Source organism: Microcaecilia unicolor, chromosome 5 (assembly GCF_901765095.1).
Source record: "Microcaecilia unicolor chromosome 5, aMicUni1.1, whole genome shotgun sequence".
Taxonomy (NCBI): Eukaryota; Metazoa; Chordata; class Amphibia; order Gymnophiona; family Siphonopidae; genus Microcaecilia; species Microcaecilia unicolor.
In genome coordinates, this window is record NC_044035.1 from 115,800,384 (window position 1) to 115,821,124 (window position 20,741).

The 20,741-nt window shown below is 39.4% G+C and overlaps 1 protein-coding gene and 1 long non-coding RNA gene across 2 annotated transcripts; one reads left to right on the forward strand and one right to left on the reverse strand.

Annotated features, from left to right (window-relative positions):
* Nucleotides 1-8,047: 8,047 nt before the first annotated feature.
* On the reverse strand, nt 8,048-11,729 carry ZNF503 (zinc finger protein 503). Its single transcript, XM_030203232.1, has 2 exons — nt 11,044-11,729; nt 8,048-10,120 (listed from the first exon to the last, which is right to left on the reverse strand). The coding sequence occupies exons 1-2, from the start codon at nt 11,323-11,325 to the stop codon at nt 8,651-8,653; spliced, it is 1,752 nt and encodes a 583-aa protein (XP_030059092.1). The 5' UTR covers nt 11,326-11,729; the 3' UTR covers nt 8,048-8,650.
* A 2,805-nt stretch (nt 11,730-14,534) lies between these two features.
* Nucleotides 14,535-19,088, forward strand: LOC115470232. The gene is made up of 3 exons (XR_003942143.1): nt 14,535-14,614; nt 15,136-15,309; nt 18,476-19,088. It is a non-coding gene; the product is annotated as an uncharacterized LOC115470232 (long non-coding RNA).
* Nucleotides 19,089-20,741: the final 1,653 nt, after the last annotated feature.

Sequence of the window (20,741 nt, forward strand, 5' to 3'; positions counted from 1 at the left end):
TAGCAAGTGCCTAGCAGGTAGTTTGAAGATATAAGTATAGGAGTCTGATGACACCTTCAGCGGGAAGCAGGAGATAAACAAGGGTACTGTAGCAGAGAGTCAAACAGCAAACACAGTGGAGAGAACCCTTCAACATGAAGTGGGAGATGTACAGGGGTAGCAGAGAGTCAAACAGCAAGCACAGCGGAGAGAACCAACTATTGGGTCAGGTGACCCAGGCAAACAAGCATGGAGGTCCATGCCTGCTCCATAGGCCATTGCTGTACATGATGAGGTAAGGAGTTCATCTTCATGAAGGTGTAGAAGAATTCTGCCGCTCTGCTGATAAAGCAAGTGGGGGGGGGGGAGGAACAAAATTTAGTCAAAAGGTATTGTGTGTTGCTGGGGTTAAGTTGTTTTTGCCATGTTTGTATTAATAAAGTTGCGGCTTTGTTACTCCAAGTTGGTGTTGTATCATGTTTAATACAATAAAATGGGTAAAAGTTGTGGAGGGGTAGAGTCCTTTAACAGAATGCTGGGCCTACTAACCTGGGGCCTGAAGACAGGCAGCGAAGGTTCAGGAAACTGGCAGTCCAAGGGTCACGAACAGGAAGAGTGGAGGAGGGAGGGTGGGAGAGTTATGGAACTTACCATAGCTCACAGTGTTAGGCACTGCTGTTGGCCCATTCAAGGATATGCAGGGCAGGATTTAGTGGGAATTGACTGGGCAGCTCTGTTGGTAAGAGGGATGAGAGGTCAGGATATTTAAAGTACCTCCCTCTGAGGCGCAGAGCTTTCCTGCTCATCGGAGGCGGCTTTCCCACCCCCTCATGTGCTAATCCTTTTTGACCTAGTAAGGAGGTATGGGGCCAGAAGCCTTTGTCGCAGTGGGTGGTCTACCAAGCGACAGGGACTCTGGCTTATAGGGGATGAGCAATGAGACTAACTATTGGGTCAGATAACCCAGGCAAACAGGCTTAGTGGTCCATGCCTGCTCCATAAGCCCTTGCTGTCCAGGTTGGGGCTAAGGAGGTCATCTTCATGATGGTGTAGAAAACTTCTGCCGCTCTGCCGATAAAGCAAGTGGGGGAGAACAAAGTTTGGTCAAAAGGCATTGTGTGTAGCTGGGGTGAACTTGGTTTGGCCATATTTGTATTAATAAATGAAGCTTCAGCCTTTGTTATTCCAAGCTAGTGTTATGTCATGTTTAATACAATAAAGAGGGTAAAAGTTGTGGTGGGGTGGGGACATGGAAAGGGGGGGGAGGGTTGGACCTAAGGCTGAGTGGGTCACAGCTCTAAGTGTTACAGTCAGAAGTGAAAAATTTAAAGAAATTTCAAAAATATTCTTGTGCCTGAAATTAGCAATTATAATATGTAAAAAAGATGGCATGGCACCTGTTTTGACTGTATATTCTATTTATCACAGTTTCTACCTGCTGATTTTTTTTTTTTAATCAGGAAGATCTCTGGTTTGGTGTGTCTGAAGAGCTGATGGGCTTCACTGCAGCTGGTCAGTTTGAGCTTTGTGGCATTTTGCAGTTAGGCCCTCAGATTTCAGCCAGGCTCCCCTCTTTTCAAACCCAAACAGACACCTTACACATTACTTTTGCAGTTTAAGAAATTATAAAAGCACTGAATCTAGGTGTTTATGTGCGGGTTAACCCTCACATGAAACCTTTCCTTAAAAAGTCTTCAGGTCTGAGTCATTGCCATAGAGTTTAGACACACTGGTTCAAGATCAAAGGTGAAAATAGATGTGAAAATTATAATACTGAACAATATTTTTTTTTTGGGGGGGGGGAGTCTTTTGAAAAAGTAGATTAATATATCTTAGAACCAGTGTACCTGAATGTAACTCACCTTGAGCTACTACTGAAAAAGGTGTGAGCAAAATCTAAATAACCCTGTTAGAAAGGATGTTTACCATATCACAAGAGAATGCCAAAAAAAATAAAACACACACACACAGGCACACAACATTTTTTTTTAACTATTCAGACTATTAGGGAGAGGAGGGTATCAAGTTTAACAGAAACAAGCCAGGACATTTCAGACTTGTAAGAACAAACAAGTGTTACAAAGGTGCATCTGAAAAGGTACAAGTGAATTTGGTCGACTGTAATGAATTTGAATGTGCAAGTACCTCAGCAGCTTGGTAAACAAGTATGGATCTTTATCAAACAGCTATTTTTAAAACCTCAAAATGTGGATTTATTTTCTGTTCTTAATTTTTTTTCTGTTTTATTTTTCCTTACCACGTGGATGTGCATCTAAGCGGTATGATTGCTTCTTAGCACAAACAGTACATGTAAACGTTTAGTTTGGTCATTTAGAGATCCGTCTCACAAAAGTGACTGTTCAATGACATTCTGCTCAAATTGTTTTTCTTCTCTCTTGTTATTGTGAAAATTGTTTGTTATTGTGAATATTGTTTTGCAGTTTACCCTTCAAACTTTTGCACATTCCTCTATAAATAGGTTCGGACAAAACAGTATTATCAACTGCACATCTCGCATTACCCCGCTCCTCTTTGGGGAAGGTATGAATTAAAGGATAATGCAATAAGAAATCGCTAGTACACAGTGTCACAGTTTACCTTTCATCCAAACATTCCTTTTATAGGTAAATGCAAATTCACCAGTCTCTTATTACAGAATAAAATGGAAGGGATCTAACATCGAATACTATTACAGTTTTCTGAAATCCGATTTTATTTCCGTGAGAAAGAATCTGATAAGATTAAATCTGCTATGAACACACGTACAGCCAATTGTTTTATATAAGTGCAATTTATTTGCCCCTCAAACTGAAGGCGATTACAAGCTCGATAAGACTACACTTACGCTTTAGCCCACAGATGATCTGGATTTATCTTGTTCAATATATTATAATTCAGTACTTCGTTTAGCTCAGATCAAAGATTGTTGTTGCTGCAACCACGGGACTTTATCAGGGAGTGCTGTACTGACAGTAAACAAAAGCCCGTAAAATCTGGATTGGTATTTATATGTGACTTGTGAGCACCCCAATATGCCAAATGTAAAACGGGAACGTAAAATCTTAACAAATGAATTTGTGTACTAGTTCTTCAACTGGAATTAGTTTCTTGGGATTCTAAAAGACTCTGCAGCACCGCTTAGCGGCAGATCACGGTATCAAAGCCATAGACAAACCCTATAGCTCCAGCTATGTTTTATCTGTTTTTCTGTTCATAACCCCCGATAAAGAGCAGCAGAGTTTCTGCTACAATATTCAGAGCTTGCATCAATAATGGGCACATTTTATGAAGACGTTTACAACAACAAAAAAACCCTGCTGCAATCCAATTATTTTATCTCAACGGTTGAACACATTTTTAAATGTGAAAGTAATACTGCCATTTTTATTTTATAATTTATGGTAATATGGTTTCATAAAAATACAAATCATATTAAAAGCATAGTTACTATATATATTTTAACAAGTTTTTAGTGAGGCATTGCAAGATGAGTCTAATTGTGTTTTTTCGGGCTCTTTCAAGCTTGTTTGATATCTTCCAGGTTTCAGTAGGCGGCTTTCTCCAGCTCTGTTATCATTATTTTTTGCCTTGAAGTGACGTTGAAGACGGATGACAGCATTGTCAGGTTGTCTTTAATTTTATTTGAAGATGAGGAAAAAAAACACACACATCAAGTTATTTAAAAAAGGTAGGGCAGGTCTGGGCTTAGTTTCTCTTAGAAGCAGAAAAAGGGACAGTTGATGAATTTTAGACAAGAGCAAAGTCTTTGTGAATTAGTGTTTGTATCATTTTTAAATGAGAGAAGATCTTTACGGAATCAATACTTGCGTATTAACGTGTTCTTTCTAACCATCTAAGTCAGATGATAAAGATTTCCTATAAAATAGCGAGAAAAAATAAAAGCTTAAAAAGTCATTAACTTCAGTGGGGAGCTTCACCTTGCACTGCCAAATCGAGCGAAGTGCAAAATCTATAAGGAAAACGCTCTAAATTTTGTTTCCTTCTTACTGTCACCTCAGCTTTATCCATTCCGTAAAGCATCTTTTTTTAGTCAGCTGATCTTAACTTCCGGAGCTTACCTAAGGAGCTCTGAGGTTTAATACTAATTATTTGATTTCCAAGGATTACCTGCCGTTGCAGGGGTTTTTTTGTTGTTATTTTTTTAATGCAAGAAACCAGTTTACCACAAGACAGGAATACATTAGACAGGAAAGTTAAAATTATATTTCCCTATTAACACAAAAAAGAAATCATAACCGTAAACCGTTGGAACATTTTGATTTTCAAAATATATCTGCAACTTGCCGCATACTACTGTCTGCTCCTTCTTATCAAGCAGTACGAGTGATGTATAGGGCTTTCTAAGAAATAAAATATTTCATGTTACCTGTAAAGAAGGGGAGCTGTCTGTGGATCCTATATGCAGTTTTGTAGCGTAGTTTTTTTTTTTTTCTTGTTCCTCCCCCCCCCCCCCCCCCCCCCTCATGATGGCCTGCTCAGAGCAGAACAGTTTGTATACCTGCAATTGGGCTTTTCATTCTTTAAATTGAAGAGAGTATTGTAAGGGTAATGCATTGCCTTTCTGTGGTGTAACCAAAACGGTTTAAATATTATCTAAAGGTACTTTTTCTGTCCATAAATTTAAAACCTCTTTCTAAAGGACAGCTGTTAACAGGCTGCCAGATTTGAAGCGGAGAGAGGTTAAGTTTGCTCTCTTTCTCTCCGTACTGGACTGCAAACCTTCCTTGCACTGGAAGCATTACAGTAAAGGTGGTCGCCTACCTTTTGTGTTTTCATTATACCTAAGAAAACTATAGAAATAAATACACCATTGAACACAGAACGTACCTGTTAAACATATTTCAATTCTGCATAAACAAAAGAGTGTGTGTGTTTATGTGTAGTCTTATTTGATTGTTTTAATATCTAAGGCGAACGGGCATTTGTTTTGTTTTTGTTTGTCAGTTTGAGTAGAGCGTCAGGGATTTTGATGGGAGGTGTTCATTTAAATTTTATTCTTGTTCTTTGCCATATTTGACTAGGGAATGTATTAAATATTATGTGTTTAATATTCAGAAAGAGTTGCTAAGAAGAGGGAATAGTAAAGTAATTTATTTCTGACTGCGCTTAGATTGATGTGTGGTTGTCCGTTTGATGGGTTTTATCCTTCTGTTGTTTGTCCTGTCGAGCTTTTTTTTTTTTCACTTTAAATTATTTTAGTTGGGTAGCATGAGCGGCTGCGGTCAGCTGCACGGCCCAATTGTATGAATAATAACAAATGAGCCTCTTTGAGCCCTTTCTACTCACTAAAATGAATGCCAAGAAAGCGATCCATATTAGAAAAACCATGTTTCTATAAGTTTAATTTTAAAAAATAATAAAAAAAATAAACTAAGCAACAACTTGAAGAGTCAATTATTAATCTCCCACAGCTTTATTCAAGCAGTTTCTGGAAATAAAATATCTGAATTCAAGTTTGGTAATGCAAAGCTCAGGATTTAAGGAAAGGAATTAGAAAATATTTATTGAAACATTTAACATCAAATAACAGAAGACACCCCATCAGGCTCATAGGCTGCGTTGTGCCAGGTTGTTGAAGAGGAAAACATTCTCCCTTTGGAAAACATTTCGAAACTAAGCCTAAAAGGCCATTACAGGATAGTACTATTTGAGATAGCACTGGCTTACTCTGGGTATCGTCAATCACAAATTATTAGAAATTTAAAAGTACCTCCCTTTTCCTTGCTGGAAAAGGATTTTACTGAGGAGGTAAATAAGAATCGTTAGCAAGGTATATTTTCAAAGAAATGTTTGAAGGTTGAACAATCAAGAATTATGTGTGTTCTCTCTGTCTCTTACACTTCTTTCTTCCCCTATAAATGTAGAGGCAGATATTAAAATAATATGATGCACTGTGCTGCACCTTCAAGGCACTGAGGCCTTTTATCATTATTATTATTTCCTGAAAGGGTGTTTAAACGTCTTGACAGTGAAACCTGAGCTGCATTAAAACCTTACGTTGAACTCTAAAAATGTGCTTTCAAAACAACAAAAAAAGGCAAAGCGGAGCAACGTAGATAATATTTGGGGGGGGGGGGGGGAGGAGAGATTAAGAAACATATTCAATAATTACTAATGAAACATATATTCTTAAAATGGCCCTTTCTCTGTATTCTCACTTTAATGTCTTTTGTGTTTATTGTTTGCAGTGGTTATCGCAAAGTCAATATCATTCACATTTCAGCAAGTTAACTTGTTTTCCCTCCTGCTTAGTATAATTAGGCCTGGTTAAAAAGAAAACAATGGGTTTTTCCCCCTCCTTCATCAGTTCAAAGCAATAGCGATTTAAGAAAATGAGAGCTCGCTTTAAAATTCCCAAAGCAGAACAGTTTAATGGGCCCTTTTGCCATAAAAATGGTGTAAATGTTATTGACAGAGCTCGGCGAGTGGTTTTCACTGTACGTTTCCCAGACCCGGAGTCTCCGATCCAGAAAATTCAGCCACAGGGCCCAGCACAACCCCTGAAATTCAACAGAAGGGCGCACACACACATAAATGTGTGTATCTGTCTATGGACAGAAGATAGAACTGATACACACAGACACCACAAGAACCTTGACATTCTGCAGGGAGCCGAGTAAATGGCCATTCCCAGCCCACAGGAGTATATGGTCTGATGGCAACTAGATTACAGCTCCCTGATTCAGGCAGAAAAAGACTTCATTAACTTTATTTTTGCACATTAACTCCTAACTTCGACTAATTATCTCGCGTAAATGCGCCGGGCTAATTAGCATATGTGCACCACAGGAAACCGTGAACAGTAATTATATTGGGTATCTGATTTGTCAAGCCAGCAGTCCCCAGTGTAACTTCGAGCTGTGTTAATAAAGTTCATAAACTTAAAATATAGACTTGGTGCTGCAGTTGCTGAAGCTGTGTTTTTAATCGCAGTCGAAGTTAAGCTGAAGCTCTCCTGAAAGCCCCTTTAAGGGAAGCAAATAGATCACCAGTTGAATCCCTTGTTCTTCTTGGCTCTGACCAGCTGCTACCAGAATGGCTGAATGGCTTTGCTGTTCGATAACCTTACCAAAGATGTATGCAAATAAAATGGGTTAAGAATTGCATTTTCCACTTTTTTTTTCCCCACTCTTCCGTCCCTCCCACGCACATTTCAGAAAGCTGGACTGAAAACCGGGGTTATATCAGTTTAATAAACTGTCTGTAACACAGTTCAGGTCTACCCTAAACCAAGAAAAACACTGAAAATGCACCGGACCTGTTCCACAGAAAACATCCCGCATTTGCGAGTATGTAATTTAACATACTCATATTTTAAATTGTATTAATCGCCAATTCATAGTCTGATTTAAAAGTGTTTTTCTAAAAAAAAACATTTAAAAAAAAACAAAAAAAATCTAAAATTCTGGATTTTGATGCACTTCAAAGTTTCTTGTTTGCTAAAGAAAGTTCACTAAAAGTTCAGGATTATTTTAAAGGACAAACTTGATGCAGTGATACATTATTTTAACTGCACCCTTGAGGTCGCAGAATTTCACGCAGAGAGTTTTAAAAATAGATAAAATCAACCTAAATGAATATCTTCCAATCTGAAAAAAAGTCAATGTTATTAACATTGCCTTGTCTATCTGTGCATCACGCTCCACCAAAGTACTAGCGGCAGGCATAGGACAAACAAACAAAAAAAAGTGGCAGTATTTTTCCAAACAGGAAATATAATTACCATTTAAGAGATGAAAATTGGTCATTTATGGATACGCTTCCCCAATCTTCCAACCTATTATCGCCTTAAAATATAACTCAAAATACAGTGGTGACTAAATAAACCTATCTACACAAAAAGAGAGGGGGGACATCTCTAGCGAGCAAGAGAAACAATTGAAAACGTGCCTCCATTATTTTAAGTCAAGTTCATAGTTGGGACAATTTTGTTGGAATCTAGAGATTCTTAAGGACCTGCAATTACATCCCCTACCCTAACACTGGGTTGTTGGTGTTGTGTTTTTACTTAAAAAGGAGGATTAAAATAAGTAAAACTTTTAATACATCAAATATACGGAATTTTAATCTTTAGAGCGATACATTGTCTATTATTTTAGTACATGACGTAAACCTTACTTAGACCCTTGCACAGGGTGGACTTGAAAATAAAAAAAAAATAGTTAAGTGTTCGGTTAAGAACAAAATAAGGCAAATGAGGTTTCTGGGATAGAATTTGTTTTCTTTTTTTTTTTTTTTTGTTCCGGAGTACATACAAAAAATACCAATTCTCTTTCAATGGTATACATCTTAAAAATAATCGCAATTTTGAAATTATAATGACAAACTGCCAATTATTTTAGTAACAAACATGCATGTAAAGATTTTCAATGAGACATTAAATTAGAACGTACAATACAATCATAGCAATTTTAAAGTAACATTAAAGAGAAAACCTCTATTTTTATGTATAATTCTACAATGGGGGTGTTTCACTTTACTTATGGAGCTCAGTTAAGTAATGCACTTTATGATTTTAATTGTCCCGCTTGAAGCTAACATAAATAAATACAGTGTCCAGGGATCCAGTCCTCAAATGAACACTTATTTTCTTTTTTTCTTTTTTTAGAAAAAAAAAAGTCAGTTTTAAGGGTATTTCTATTGTCATTGATTACTGATATCCCAGTGCTGAGGCTGTGGTAAGTCTTTGCCCATACAATGCATAGGGGGAATAGTAGTGTCCTGTTGCTGCAGGTACGGGGACAGGGGTCCCTGGAGTTGGCAAAGGACTTTTTGAATATGGGTGGTAACGGCTGCTCAGTCCCAAAGCATGGTGAGGGCTACGTAATGCCAAGGCGCTGGGGCTGCCCGGTGCCCCGGTAGGAGGCATGTGCATGTGGCAAGCCATCGCTGCCGCTGCTGCACTGGCTAAAGACGAAGAACTAGGATAACTGGAGATGAGTTTATCTGTTCCTGGAAAGGCAGTATGGGTCCTCAAGTGGCTAAGAAGTTCTTCCGACGAAGAAAAGCGTTTGTCACAAGGTCCATTAGCCGACACCCAGTTGCAGACATGGGGAAGAGGGTCGTTTGGAAGCATGAAGCCATACGGGTACAAAGGATGGCCTGTTAGTGAAGGAGGGGTGGCCCCAGCAGTCAGGGAAGAGTGGACACTGTGCAATGGATGAGTTTGGTAAACTAGTGGATATCCAGACTTGAGCGCTGCAGTAGTTGGGTCGTGAGTGCATGAGGCACTGGCAGCGCCAGCCAGGTGACTTGCACAGTGGTAACTTAAGCAATAAGGGTCTCTACAAAGGCTAGCTGTCATTACCGTGGGGGGTGAAGCCCCAGCTAAAGGACTGGACCCTGCGGACTTGCTGCACCCAAGCGTATTGGCAAGCTGGGCCCCAACCAGGCTGCTTGACTTCGTTGGATCTAACGCCACTCCGTGTGGCAGAAACTGATGCGGATACCCAGCGTAGGCTCCAGCCAGAGTCCCTGGGTACGTCATGCCAGCCGGTGGAAGGGGGAAGACAGTTTGCCCCGGTTTATAGGGAGACACGGGTGCCACCAGCCCAGTCCCGAGCACAGAAGCTGAGGAAGAGGTCGGTGTTGTTGACGACGACTCGGAGGAGATGGATTTGGCCCCAGACGTCGTCTCCTGATGCTGATTTACTTCCACGTTTATCCCAGCACAACTCACGCTAATCCGGCTATGGCTGATGCTGGTGGTGGCCGAGCCGTCCGGTGAGGAGTTTTTGCTGGATTCGGAGTCTTTCTTGTCCTGGGACTCTCCTGCTTTTCCTTCTGATGGCAAGGGGGAGGTGGAAGTGCTGGAATTTGGACTGCCTGTCCTTGGAGTGAAAGGCTGGCAGGTGGCGCTAGGGACTCGGAAACCGTTTTTTTCCCCACTAGAAACTCCCGAAGCCGAGTCCTTCTTCTCAGACGGTTTCGAGTAAGGTTTGAAACTCGATTTATCTTCTACGCCTATGTCGCTGAGTTTCAAGGGGCCCGATTTGGTGTCCTTGTCCCCGGACCCGTTAGAAGCGACGGAAGACAGTTTGGAGGAAGGTGAAGGATCTGGTTTCCCAATCTGAGAGCAGGTCTGAGCCAGAAGGGCCAACGGACTCTTCTTGGCATCAAGCTGTGAAAATAAATAGATTTTTTTTTTAAAAAGAGAAAAGTGGTCTTGCTTCGAATTTTTTTTGTCTATTCAGCATAATCTCATCCCCCCCCCCCCCCCCCCTAACGACATACACGTGCATATATCATTTTGTACAGAAGATTGTTTCTTTTTTAATATAGAAAAGTTGGATACTGACATAGGCGTCACAATTTCAAGCAATTAGGTCTTTAGATTTTTCACATATTCAGTCTGAGGATACGCCCTTAAAATTACAAATGTTCCTTTTGAGTTATTTTCAGTGCTAGGCTTTCCCTATAGTAGCTTTATCCCACTCACTGCTTTAAAACGCCAAATAAACAACGTCATTTGACCAGTGGAAGAGCAGATGACAAAAATGCGCCGTTAAACCTTTCCTCCTATGTACTCACAAGCAACAAAAACGGATCTGTGTAAATACACTCAACAGGATGGAAAAAAATATATTTGCCTTTGCAAGGTAAGCAACTGTATCCCATGTTTCCTGGTTTATAGGGACCCAACTTTAGAGAAAAAAAAAAACGAAAGAAAAATACAGATTTTTTTCCCCGCAGCATTAAATCTGACAGCACCAGAACCTTCTCGTTCGAGCTGTTTCTAATAGCTTAGCGTGTACTGCAAATAACCACCTCAAAACCTGACCTAAATCGGCCTTTCAAAACAGATAAGCATATAAAAACAAGCAGCATTTCAAATAAATAGGAAGATCGACGTGGGGATATAAAAAAAAAAAAAGATATCTATGGCTTTCCGCGATTGCGGATCTGCACACTCTCTTTATCATTTGCGCATACGTTTCCTACCTTTAACATTATAATTTTATAGAGAGAAAGCCCGGCGAGATATAGGGTTTGCAGGACAAGAGGTGGGTAATGCTACTTCGACGGGGAGCGAGTGGATCTTACCTCGATAGGGCTGATAGGAGTAGAAGGTAAAGGCTGAAGGTACTCTGGATGCAAAATGTGTCCGCTCCGAGCTGTGAGCATTTTTAGCACCTTGATGGGAAGACGGTTCGCTTGTCTTAAAGGATCCGACGGAGGAACAGCGTGAAAAAAGGATTTAGCTGTGGCGGTGTCTGCGGAGGCGCTGCTGCTGCTGCTGCTGCTGCTGCTATTCCCAGAAAGCGCGGTCTCCCAGTCTGGATTATTACTCTTTCTTGCTGCAGAAACCGAGGGCGATGTGATCATGACCCAACTCTCATGAAAAGTGTGGAAATTTCGCTGATCAAATTCATAAATGGGACGGCGCGCGTATTTGTAGAGGTCTTACAGATGTGATTACTGTTTGATCGCAATCTTTCTCTCTCACTTATTTTTAGAGAATCAAAAGTGGATATGTCCAATGAGGGAACGTGAGAATAATCCTTTTGTTCTGAATTGCAGTCATGAGCTATGTGGGAAGAGGCGGTGGCAGCTGCTGGAAGTGGTATTGCCTTTTTTTTTCCTTGTTGTTTTCTCTCTGTCTCCCTCTTCCTGCTGCTGCTGTTGCTGCTCCCTCCTTCAGCTGAGATGTGAGCTGCAGCCCATCCAACTCGGGGTCTGGCACAGAAACTCACTTCAAAAGCAGCTGCATTAGACTCAGATTAAAGCCTTTGCCGCCTTCCAATCAAATGGGACCCTGAGGTGATTGGAGGGTCAAGGGGATGTGACGTTCCTTTTTCTTCTCTCCCTCTTCTGTTTTTAATAGTCTCCTCTTTCTTTTTCTTTTGTATCACACTCCAACAACCCCTTCACCCTCCCCCCCCCCCCCCAAGACCCCGTGTATTTTTTTTTTCATACTGAGAGGACGGAATGGGCTAGTAATTTTGTGTTTGATTTCATCTCTGCTTTTATTTTAACTGGATCCTGACCAATGCTTTTTTTTCTCTCTCTCCTACAGAAAATATAGTAAAAACACACTATCCTTGAACATGGGAGTAGGGGGACAGCGGTGTAGAAGATGAGTGCATAGGCTTAGGTTTCTGTTCATAGGAAGAGTGAAAGAAAATGAATGTGTTAACATGAGAGCTGAACAAGTTGAAAAAGTCTAGCTGGTCGGTGCGCCTGTTTAATACCTATTCCCATCCCAACCCCTAAAAAAAGTTTTTCCTATTTTTGTATTTAAAAATTAGCATCAGCTCAGTAATGAACATATTGTACAAGTCTCTTTATAGATTACACTTAAACTGGGTCCTTCATAATGTTTTTTTGGCGCTCAGGAGAGAAAAAACACCCTCCCGCTTCACATTTCTAAGCTCGCTTTTCAGTCACACCAAAGAAAAAGCGTTTCCTTCTTGAGTGCGAGGTGAAATTCTCCAATCAGGCATGTGATGACACGAGAAGACCAAGGCAGAGATTGGGGAATGTTAATGTCACATGCTTTCAGTATCACACACGCCTCCCTTTCCCCTTCTTTTTGGGTATCTCCACCCCTCCATCAATTGTCAATGCTACCCAACCGCAATCAATCAGTTATTTGTCAGCCCCTGTCAATCCGCCCTTGATTTATGTCAGCTTTTGTTGCTGATTACAAGCCTGGTGTGACTTGAAGGAAAAAAGAGAGAGAGAGAGAGCGAGGGAGAAAAGAGACGGCTCTTTGAAAAGAGCCATTCAATTTAAGGAAATAAATCGTCCTCCGAGTAGACTCAATTTGTATGCATACAAAAGGCAGACTCACTTCAGCTAGCCTAGGCAACCTATTGCACCTTTTTTTCTGAGTACTTTTAATTAACAGGCTTACTTCCTTTTTTAGCGATTTTGTTGTTGCTGCTGAGTATTAAAAATATTTCATAGAGGTACTGTAACTGAAGAGACAACACATGACTGAGATTTTTTTTTTTCCCCGTCGTCGATCCATCACTCAATCTGCAGGCAATGCTGGAGTGTTTAAAAAAAGATTAAGATTGTCAGTATTGGCATCCTTAGACTCTGCTCAAGATGTCAATCTGAACAAACGATTGCACTGGATCAAAGGCAAGGCCCTGACGAGTCATTATAGCTCTTAAGGATTTCTTCACAATTACCGGATTTTCACTTGGGTTATGATATTGATTCCCGATTTATCTATTTGTTTTTACGTCTAGCTGAAACAATGTTGGCGACGTATACTGTCTACAGCCCAGATCTACACATTCATGCTAATTTCCTGACCCCTGAAACACTCGCTGAAGCAATAGTACATAACACAATGATAGTGCTTAGACATTCAGCAAAGGGAAGGCAGACAGATTTTTTTTTTCTGACTCGATTTTGTTCTGCCACATTTTCTGTTCTTCGGACAACTATATGTATTAGGATTAAATTGAATAGGCCTTTTCGCATAACCCTTTTTTTTTTTTTCTCACAGGCAAATATATTAATCAGTCTTATACTTTTGTTTCTCAACCTGACGTGGTGGCCCACACAATCTACAGCATTCAAGAAAAGGTCACTTAGAGATAAAACACGTTTGACAAGTTAAGAACAAGGCAAGTGCTTAGGGGTCGCGTCCAATTCCTGACCTGGACTTCTCCTAAAACAAGGACTGATCCCTAAAAGAAAGCAACTTTCCCTTTCACTCTTTTGCTGCCTTCCTGGAGGTGCCCGAGGGCAAACATTTCCAAAATGAATAACCGACATCTTTTTGCAAGCTTTAAATCCCAAGGTCCTTTCTCCGTACCCGGGCCGGAGGGAACAGCCACTTATAAACATTCCTTGCTCAATGTCTTTTTCTTGATGGATTCTTGAGCGCGCGCGCGCGTGTGTGTGTATGTGTACATACAACACACACATAGTTTTAAACTTAAATAACATGAACCGCTTTCCTTCATGGAAAACTTTTATTATGCAATTGTCTGGATTTCTACTGTTAAATTTTCTTCATAGATTTGTAAAGCTGCGGTCAAATGTTAACATTCCAGCTTTTATTTATTGTTACATCTTTTAACGCTTACGGAAGTAAGATCTGCTATACTAAAATGAGTATACATTTAGTTTTATGCCTCTCTTTTTGTATTTGTAGCTGCTCACGATTAGCCATATAGAGATTCAAACGCTTATAGGTTGTCTTGACTCCCGCTTGTCAAGCGTTTGTCCCTAAGACCCACAAATGTGGCTGTAACTTAAGTCTGCCCCATGTTTTCCTTTGTTCTTTCTTTTGTTGTCAAGTGGAATTGATAAATGGAGTGCAGTAAAACTCTGAAAAAAAAAAAGCTGAAACCTTCATTTGTGTTCATTTGCATTAAAGTGCTTGGAACAGCTGTTTTCCTTACAGGACCAGAGAGACTCCTATCTGTTTTCTCGTTGTATTTGTCCTGCCTCCCAGGGTGTAAGACTAAAAGATTAATTGTCTTAAGGTGGAGTCATCTGTGGGAAGGCTTTTTTTTTTTTTTTTAATAGGGAGGTGGTTCGGAGAAGTACTACTTCACTTTTAAAGCAGGCTGAATCAAAAGGTGATGCAGGGCACGTGTAAAACAAAAATGCAGATAAAAACTGTAAATGCAGCAAGCTGATATAGGAGGTATTTAAAGCATTAATCTTGGGCGTTGGTACACTTTTGGTTTGAATTTCTATGTTTGAAACATCTAAAAAAATTCGGAAGGTTTGTAAACGACAGCCCTACCTCTATCCTTATTTCATACTGGGCAAAGATGCTGGAACCATAGAAATTATAGCAGCAGGTTTACGGTGGTAGAGGGTGGGTTGGATACTGGGGTCCTCCTGTCCCATGTTTTACCACCTATAAATCCTACCTTGCTCTCTAATAATTTAAATAAAATTGTTTCACGGGTTAAATTGTATGTGCAATAGAAACCAGGCTGCTAGTGAGAGCAAGCTTTCTCTTTAAAAATGATCGCCGAAATTAAGAGTTGAAAAACTCGCATGACGTACCTTCCAAGAGAATAAAAAGCGGCAACTGGAAAAACAAAATAATTAACAAACGCTAGTGCACACTTTCTTTTTACCTACCAGCTATTGGCAGGGATGTCAAGTCGATTTTATTTGCACACAATGGAAATTATTTATTTTCTCTTAAAAAAGGAGTGGGCTGGAAGATATTTGAGAAGAAAAAAAAAGTTTGAAATGCCTTGAACTATTCACTGTCGAGATGGCTAATCAGTATTGAGGCTCCGGGGCAATCGGGCAGTTTTTCAATGCGGGTTTTCCTTTCATCTCAAGCTGGATGGAGGCGCTCAATTAAAAGCCTATCAGTTTGTAAGTAAATCAACGCCTATCAAAGTTGTCACATCAAACAAAACGATTATTATTGCAGTCCGCCTCCCCTATTAATCTCCCTCTAAGATAATCCGCTTGACAGGTCAGGCTGGCGAGAGAAAAACCCTGGACAGGAGAACGAAAAGGCAGGACTGGCTTGATCCCCTTTGAGGGGATTCAATAGCCTTGGAAGTCTACTGGGAAATACCTTGCGCCGTGGAATTTCACTTCAACCATTGAGGGAATATAGCTAAATATTACTGAATTATAGATCATTATTTTGGTCCAGGTCGCAATGATTTTAGTGTGGTAATCTGTTTAAGAGCAGAAATAAAGTAATAGTGCATGTATATTGTGAGTATAGAATATCCTGTGTACTATACACGTAGCTGTTTTTTTTAAAGCTGTATGCATTCTGTATAACATTATCTTGATATCATAACACATGTATTTATTTGTCTGTTCATTTTTAAAAATTGCAATGCTCATATCTAAAAATATGAAGTATGCAAAAAATACACGAACAACATGAGAATGGACGTGTATTGACAGATCTCAAACTATCCTTGCACACAGGAAAATAGTATATAATAGAAACCCAAATGATGACACATTTTTACCAAAGGCTGTATTTTAAATGCAGAAATATTTCAGATGTCTCTTAGCAGATACTGGCTTCTAAACTCATTGTGTTTATATAAGCACTGTCCTCCAAGTCTTTTGTTACAAGGTTATGATTGCTTTCAATAGCAATCTGAAATTAAAAAGACACCTTTTAATAATATGCATTTTCTCCCATTGCAGGATATAAAGGGAACAATTAATTAATTATAAACAATTGCTATTTTCATCCTGACTAGAGATGTAATATACCGCTCTTGCCAGTAATTGTTTTTTGAGTTTTATTTTCATGAGAAGGCTTGAAATCTGATTATTTTTTTCTCCTCATTTGCTCATCTGACATTTCTCTTAACAGAAATTATGACATGGTCGTCACCCCGGGGGTTTAAAGGTGGAAATACCGATTGCAGAAATGAGATCTTCATTTTTGTTGTTGTTTGTTCTCAGTTAGTTTCTTTATCTGTCTCAAGGTCTAACTGCTTGCACATCAGTTATATCCAATTTCACTTTGAACTCTACAGAGAAAGTGTAATTTTGCAGAATTTATTTTACCTTTCAAAAACAAACGTCGACTCACATTGAAAGTTCAAGCTTTTAGGCAGCATCCGAGAGTGTTCGGATGTTTCATGCAGAATAACTTAACTTTTTTTTCTTAAGGTGCTCGCATTTGAAATCCATAAAGACAGATCTGTATTATGTAAGCAAATATGTGCTAAACACTTGCCTACCCGTGGTCCTTTATTTATTATTATTTTTGTTAATTATTTCCCAAAGCTTACAAAGGTTAAAAAGCTTCTGATCTTTGCAAAGCTTGGATTTTCCCCATCTGCAGTTTATTACATTGTGCAAGTCCCGTGGTCGACTGAAAAATAATGTAAAGCAAGCTGCCTACATTTACCATATCTTAGAAACTGCTTCTTCTGGACTGTCCTTCCCTACAGTGTAACTGGTCAGAGAGGTTGTTTGTTTTTGCCAGATTGTACCAAGTGAACAACATTGTATTTTTTTTATGTTTAAGGTTACTTCTATTATTAGTAGTCATATAATGTTTGATCACTCCTGCTATTCATATCTACATTTTCCATTTATTAATCCTGGGGTAATAGGATAGCTGAAATATAGCTGTACATAATCATGAAAACAACAAATTCGCAAAACAGTACTTCAGAAAAGGTAATGGCTTTTGCTTAGCAGTTGGTTTTTAATGTTGTTTTGCTATCATTGTAACACCACCTAATGACGTGTATTATTTATTTACTTTTGTATTCATTGTTTCAGCTGAAAGGTTCTCCTCTTTTATCTAATAAAACTAACCCACCATAAGGTACATTTTTCATACTATATTGTATTTGTGGCACGCAAATAATTTACATCTATGTTCATCAGTACTGGACCAGAAGCAATAGATCATTTGGGTGAATTGCAGTAAAAGTACAGAATGATCTATAATGATGTAATATATACATTAAAAGGGTGTCTGGATGATCAGAGTTTTTGCTAAAAATGTAAAAGGACTTCTTGATTGATAACAGGGTTGCTGTTTTTCTGCAAAGGCTGTCAGAGTCTGACACAATGCTTGAGTTATTAGGGCAGAGAAGGGCAACCATAAATTTCCAACGTCAGGTAAAAACTCTCTTTATTGTCTGTATGATGGATGGGCCTCTGTACTAGACACCAAATACTTCGTATCACCCTTAAATGGGAACACATTTTTCGTGGCCATAATTCATGTTTTTTAAATAGAAAGTTTGAAATGCTTGCCTATATTTCACCATCCTGACATATTTATGAATCACTCCCTGCATGCAGATATAATTATTTAAAGCGCTAAGGTGACGGAGGTTAGAATGTACCAAAATGCTGTTAGTGGAATGATTTTTAATTCTTTCAACTGAATAGTACAGAAAACTCTGCCTGTCTGTTTGGATCAATAAAGTCGAAGGTGAAGTTCTACCGATTTTGTCAGTGTCACACCGTCGGTTGGCACTAACGGACAAAACCAGACACTTTTGCCGTTATCATTTAGTTTACTGAAGCAAACACTATTTTGCCCACAGTTACTTCTTAAACAGTTGGATTTAAATGCCCTAGCAGCCGAGAAAGATGTTGTGTAGGTGTGTTATAAATTATTTTCCCCATGTAAATTAGGACACCTACTCCGGGTAGAAAAGGTATTGTTTGTGTGTTTAGAATCGAGAAAGAAAAAAAAATCGTGCACAAAAAAAGAGTTACCTAGTCAGGTTTAGAAAAGGAAATGTCACTCTATTTAGTGCAAGAGCTGAAGAAAGACAAACAAGACAGTGCGGAGTGACTTGCTTTAAACTAAAATACGTACTTGCTCCCATTTCATTGTTACAGTTGTTATTACATTTGTTTTAAGAACCATGCATTTGCTGTTGTGATTTGTATATTAATAATCATAATAATTACGCTGACGCTGGGATTATCCTTTTCACTGTGTAGAAAGGAGACAGCTTCTCGTAAAACATACTTGGCTATCCACAGGACAAACACCTTTAATGGTTATACCTTTTATTGTTTCTAGTCATTGATTAATGTAGCAGCAGAGCACGAGCACACTACAAAGACACCCATCCTACCGAAAAGGAACCGTAGAAGAATGCGGAACCGCTAGCAGAGCATAGATAATCTTCCTTCCCTCATCGCTGCTACTTCTGCCAGAGAACCCCAGTGCACCCACGTTACCTGTTTATTTACACAGTACTGCATATGGTTTATCCCCCGACTCAAACATCGACCCAAGCCAGAAACAAACGAAAACAAAACCTCTGATTTGTGCGGTATGTCCTTTAATGGGAGCCAGAAAGAGTGTTGCTACACTTCCGTCAGTTTAAAAAAAACATGAAAGTGAGTAACGCGGGAATTTTTCTGTTGCTGTATTTGTACAACGCTTTATCGCAGTTTGCAGTCTTCAAAGTGACCCTACAACAAGACTCGTCCGCTGCACAGAACGCGACACTTCCGGTATAGGGAGGGGCTTATCGTGACGTCACGAGCCTCCCTTTTCAACCCTGCTCTTGAACTTCTGGCTGGAAGTTGGAGTAGAGATTTATTTCTACAGACGGCCAGAGCTCTTTTCAGTATAAAGTCCTTGTTTTGGCACAGTCTGTCATGAAAGATGAACAGGAAAGGTTTATTTCGTGCTGATCTTATGATATATAAAATAAACTTTTTCCAAAACAAAAGTATGTGATTTCTAAAAGTATTTTATTACCTTTTAGACTGTTAGCCTGAGGTATGCAAAAATTTGCAAGAGACAGAATTATATTATTGCAGAGATATTATTATCCAAATTATACTGGTTTTACCAGTTGAGTTTAGGTTGTTCCTACTTTTCTGGGTTCCATGTAGCTTTACGGAATCTTAAAGAATAAAATGGATCTCTGGAGTTCTATAACAATTTCATAAGATTTTTCTTGTGGAAATGTAGTTCTTCAGAAATTCTAGGGAAATGGATGACAATTTTTCTAAGAACTTGGAAATATGTAGTGAATGCAGGTTGTTCCCTATGTTGTTGTTCCACTAATGATATTGAGCTGACAATTTTTGTACAGTTTAGAAAAATACTTTAAAAATGCAAGAGTGATTTAATTATTTGAAACCAAGATTGCCAGTATATAATATGATCCCCTAACATTTTATTATATTTCAAAACTATATTCATCTGTACATAAGTAATGCCACACTGTGAAAAGACCAAGGGTCCATTGAGCCCAGCATCCTGTCCATGACAGCGGCCAATCCAGGCCAAGGGCACCTGGCAAGCTTCCCAATGCTTTAAAAATGCTTTAAAAAGTAAAACAAACTATTTTACCTATCTACAAAGAGAAACTCCCTTCCTATTTTAAAAAAAGCCCAGAAACTCAGAGCCTCCCTGCTTGTGTCATGGTGTCCAGGGTTACTTGTAGAAAAGATGTTTTAATGCTGCTCCTTAAGAACATAAGAATTGCCATACTTGGTCAGACCAAAGAGGCACAAGTACTTGGCATGATCCCTAAAAGTAGCTCCTTGCCCCCAAGAATAAGCAGTGGTTTTCCCCAGGTCTACCTTAATAACAGTTTATGAACTTTTCTTCCAGTAATTTGTCCAAACCATGTTTAAACCCAGCTATGCTACCTGCTTTTACCATATCCTTCAACAAATGAATTTCAGAGCTTAACTGTCTACTGAGTGAAAAATATTTTCTTGTTTGTTTTACTACAGTGGATCAGTACCTCAAATGGGGTCATTTCGTCAGCCAGTGGAGTCACGCATGCCTATTCTTCTTCTCTTTGGGCCTCCACTATGACTTACATACAATAGTGGTAGTCAGCATGGGAGCAATGACCATCAGACGTTCACAGACCTTGCTCTCTCCTCTTGTGTAGGCTTCCTATTCTATGCAGAATACTAAGATTTGTGAAAGTACACTGACACACAGGGCCCTGTGCTGGCTTTCGCCATAGGAGCCGGCTCTGTGGGTGCTGTGGGTGCTTGAGCACCCCCAATATTGAGAGAATTCCTTGTATGTGTCCAGGGAGGGGTTATTGCCATTGTACTTAGCACCCCCAAGAATTCTAAAAAGTTGGCTCCTATGGCTGTCACCACCATTAATGCTGCTTTCATAATTTGGATAAGTGGAGGAGAGAGGGAAAAGGAGTTAAAGTCTTCTATTTAAAGTGTTTAAATGGGGTCATCTGGATAAACATTTAAGCACTGACTTACCCCTCTGTTTACTAAGCTGTGCAGCAATGCCGACACAGCCCGTTCATAGTGAATGGGCAGTGTCGGCGTTAGTGCACGGCAGCCGC

Coding starts and splice junctions, on each gene's coding strand:
- ZNF503 (XM_030203232.1), bottom strand. CDS start 11,325: ATGATCACATCGCCCTCGGTTTCTGCAGCAAGAAAGAGTAATAATCCA. Junction 10,121..11,043: donor CTCCTATCAGCCCTATCGAG/GTAAGATCCACT, acceptor TTATTTTCACAG/CTTGATGCCAAGAAGAGTCC.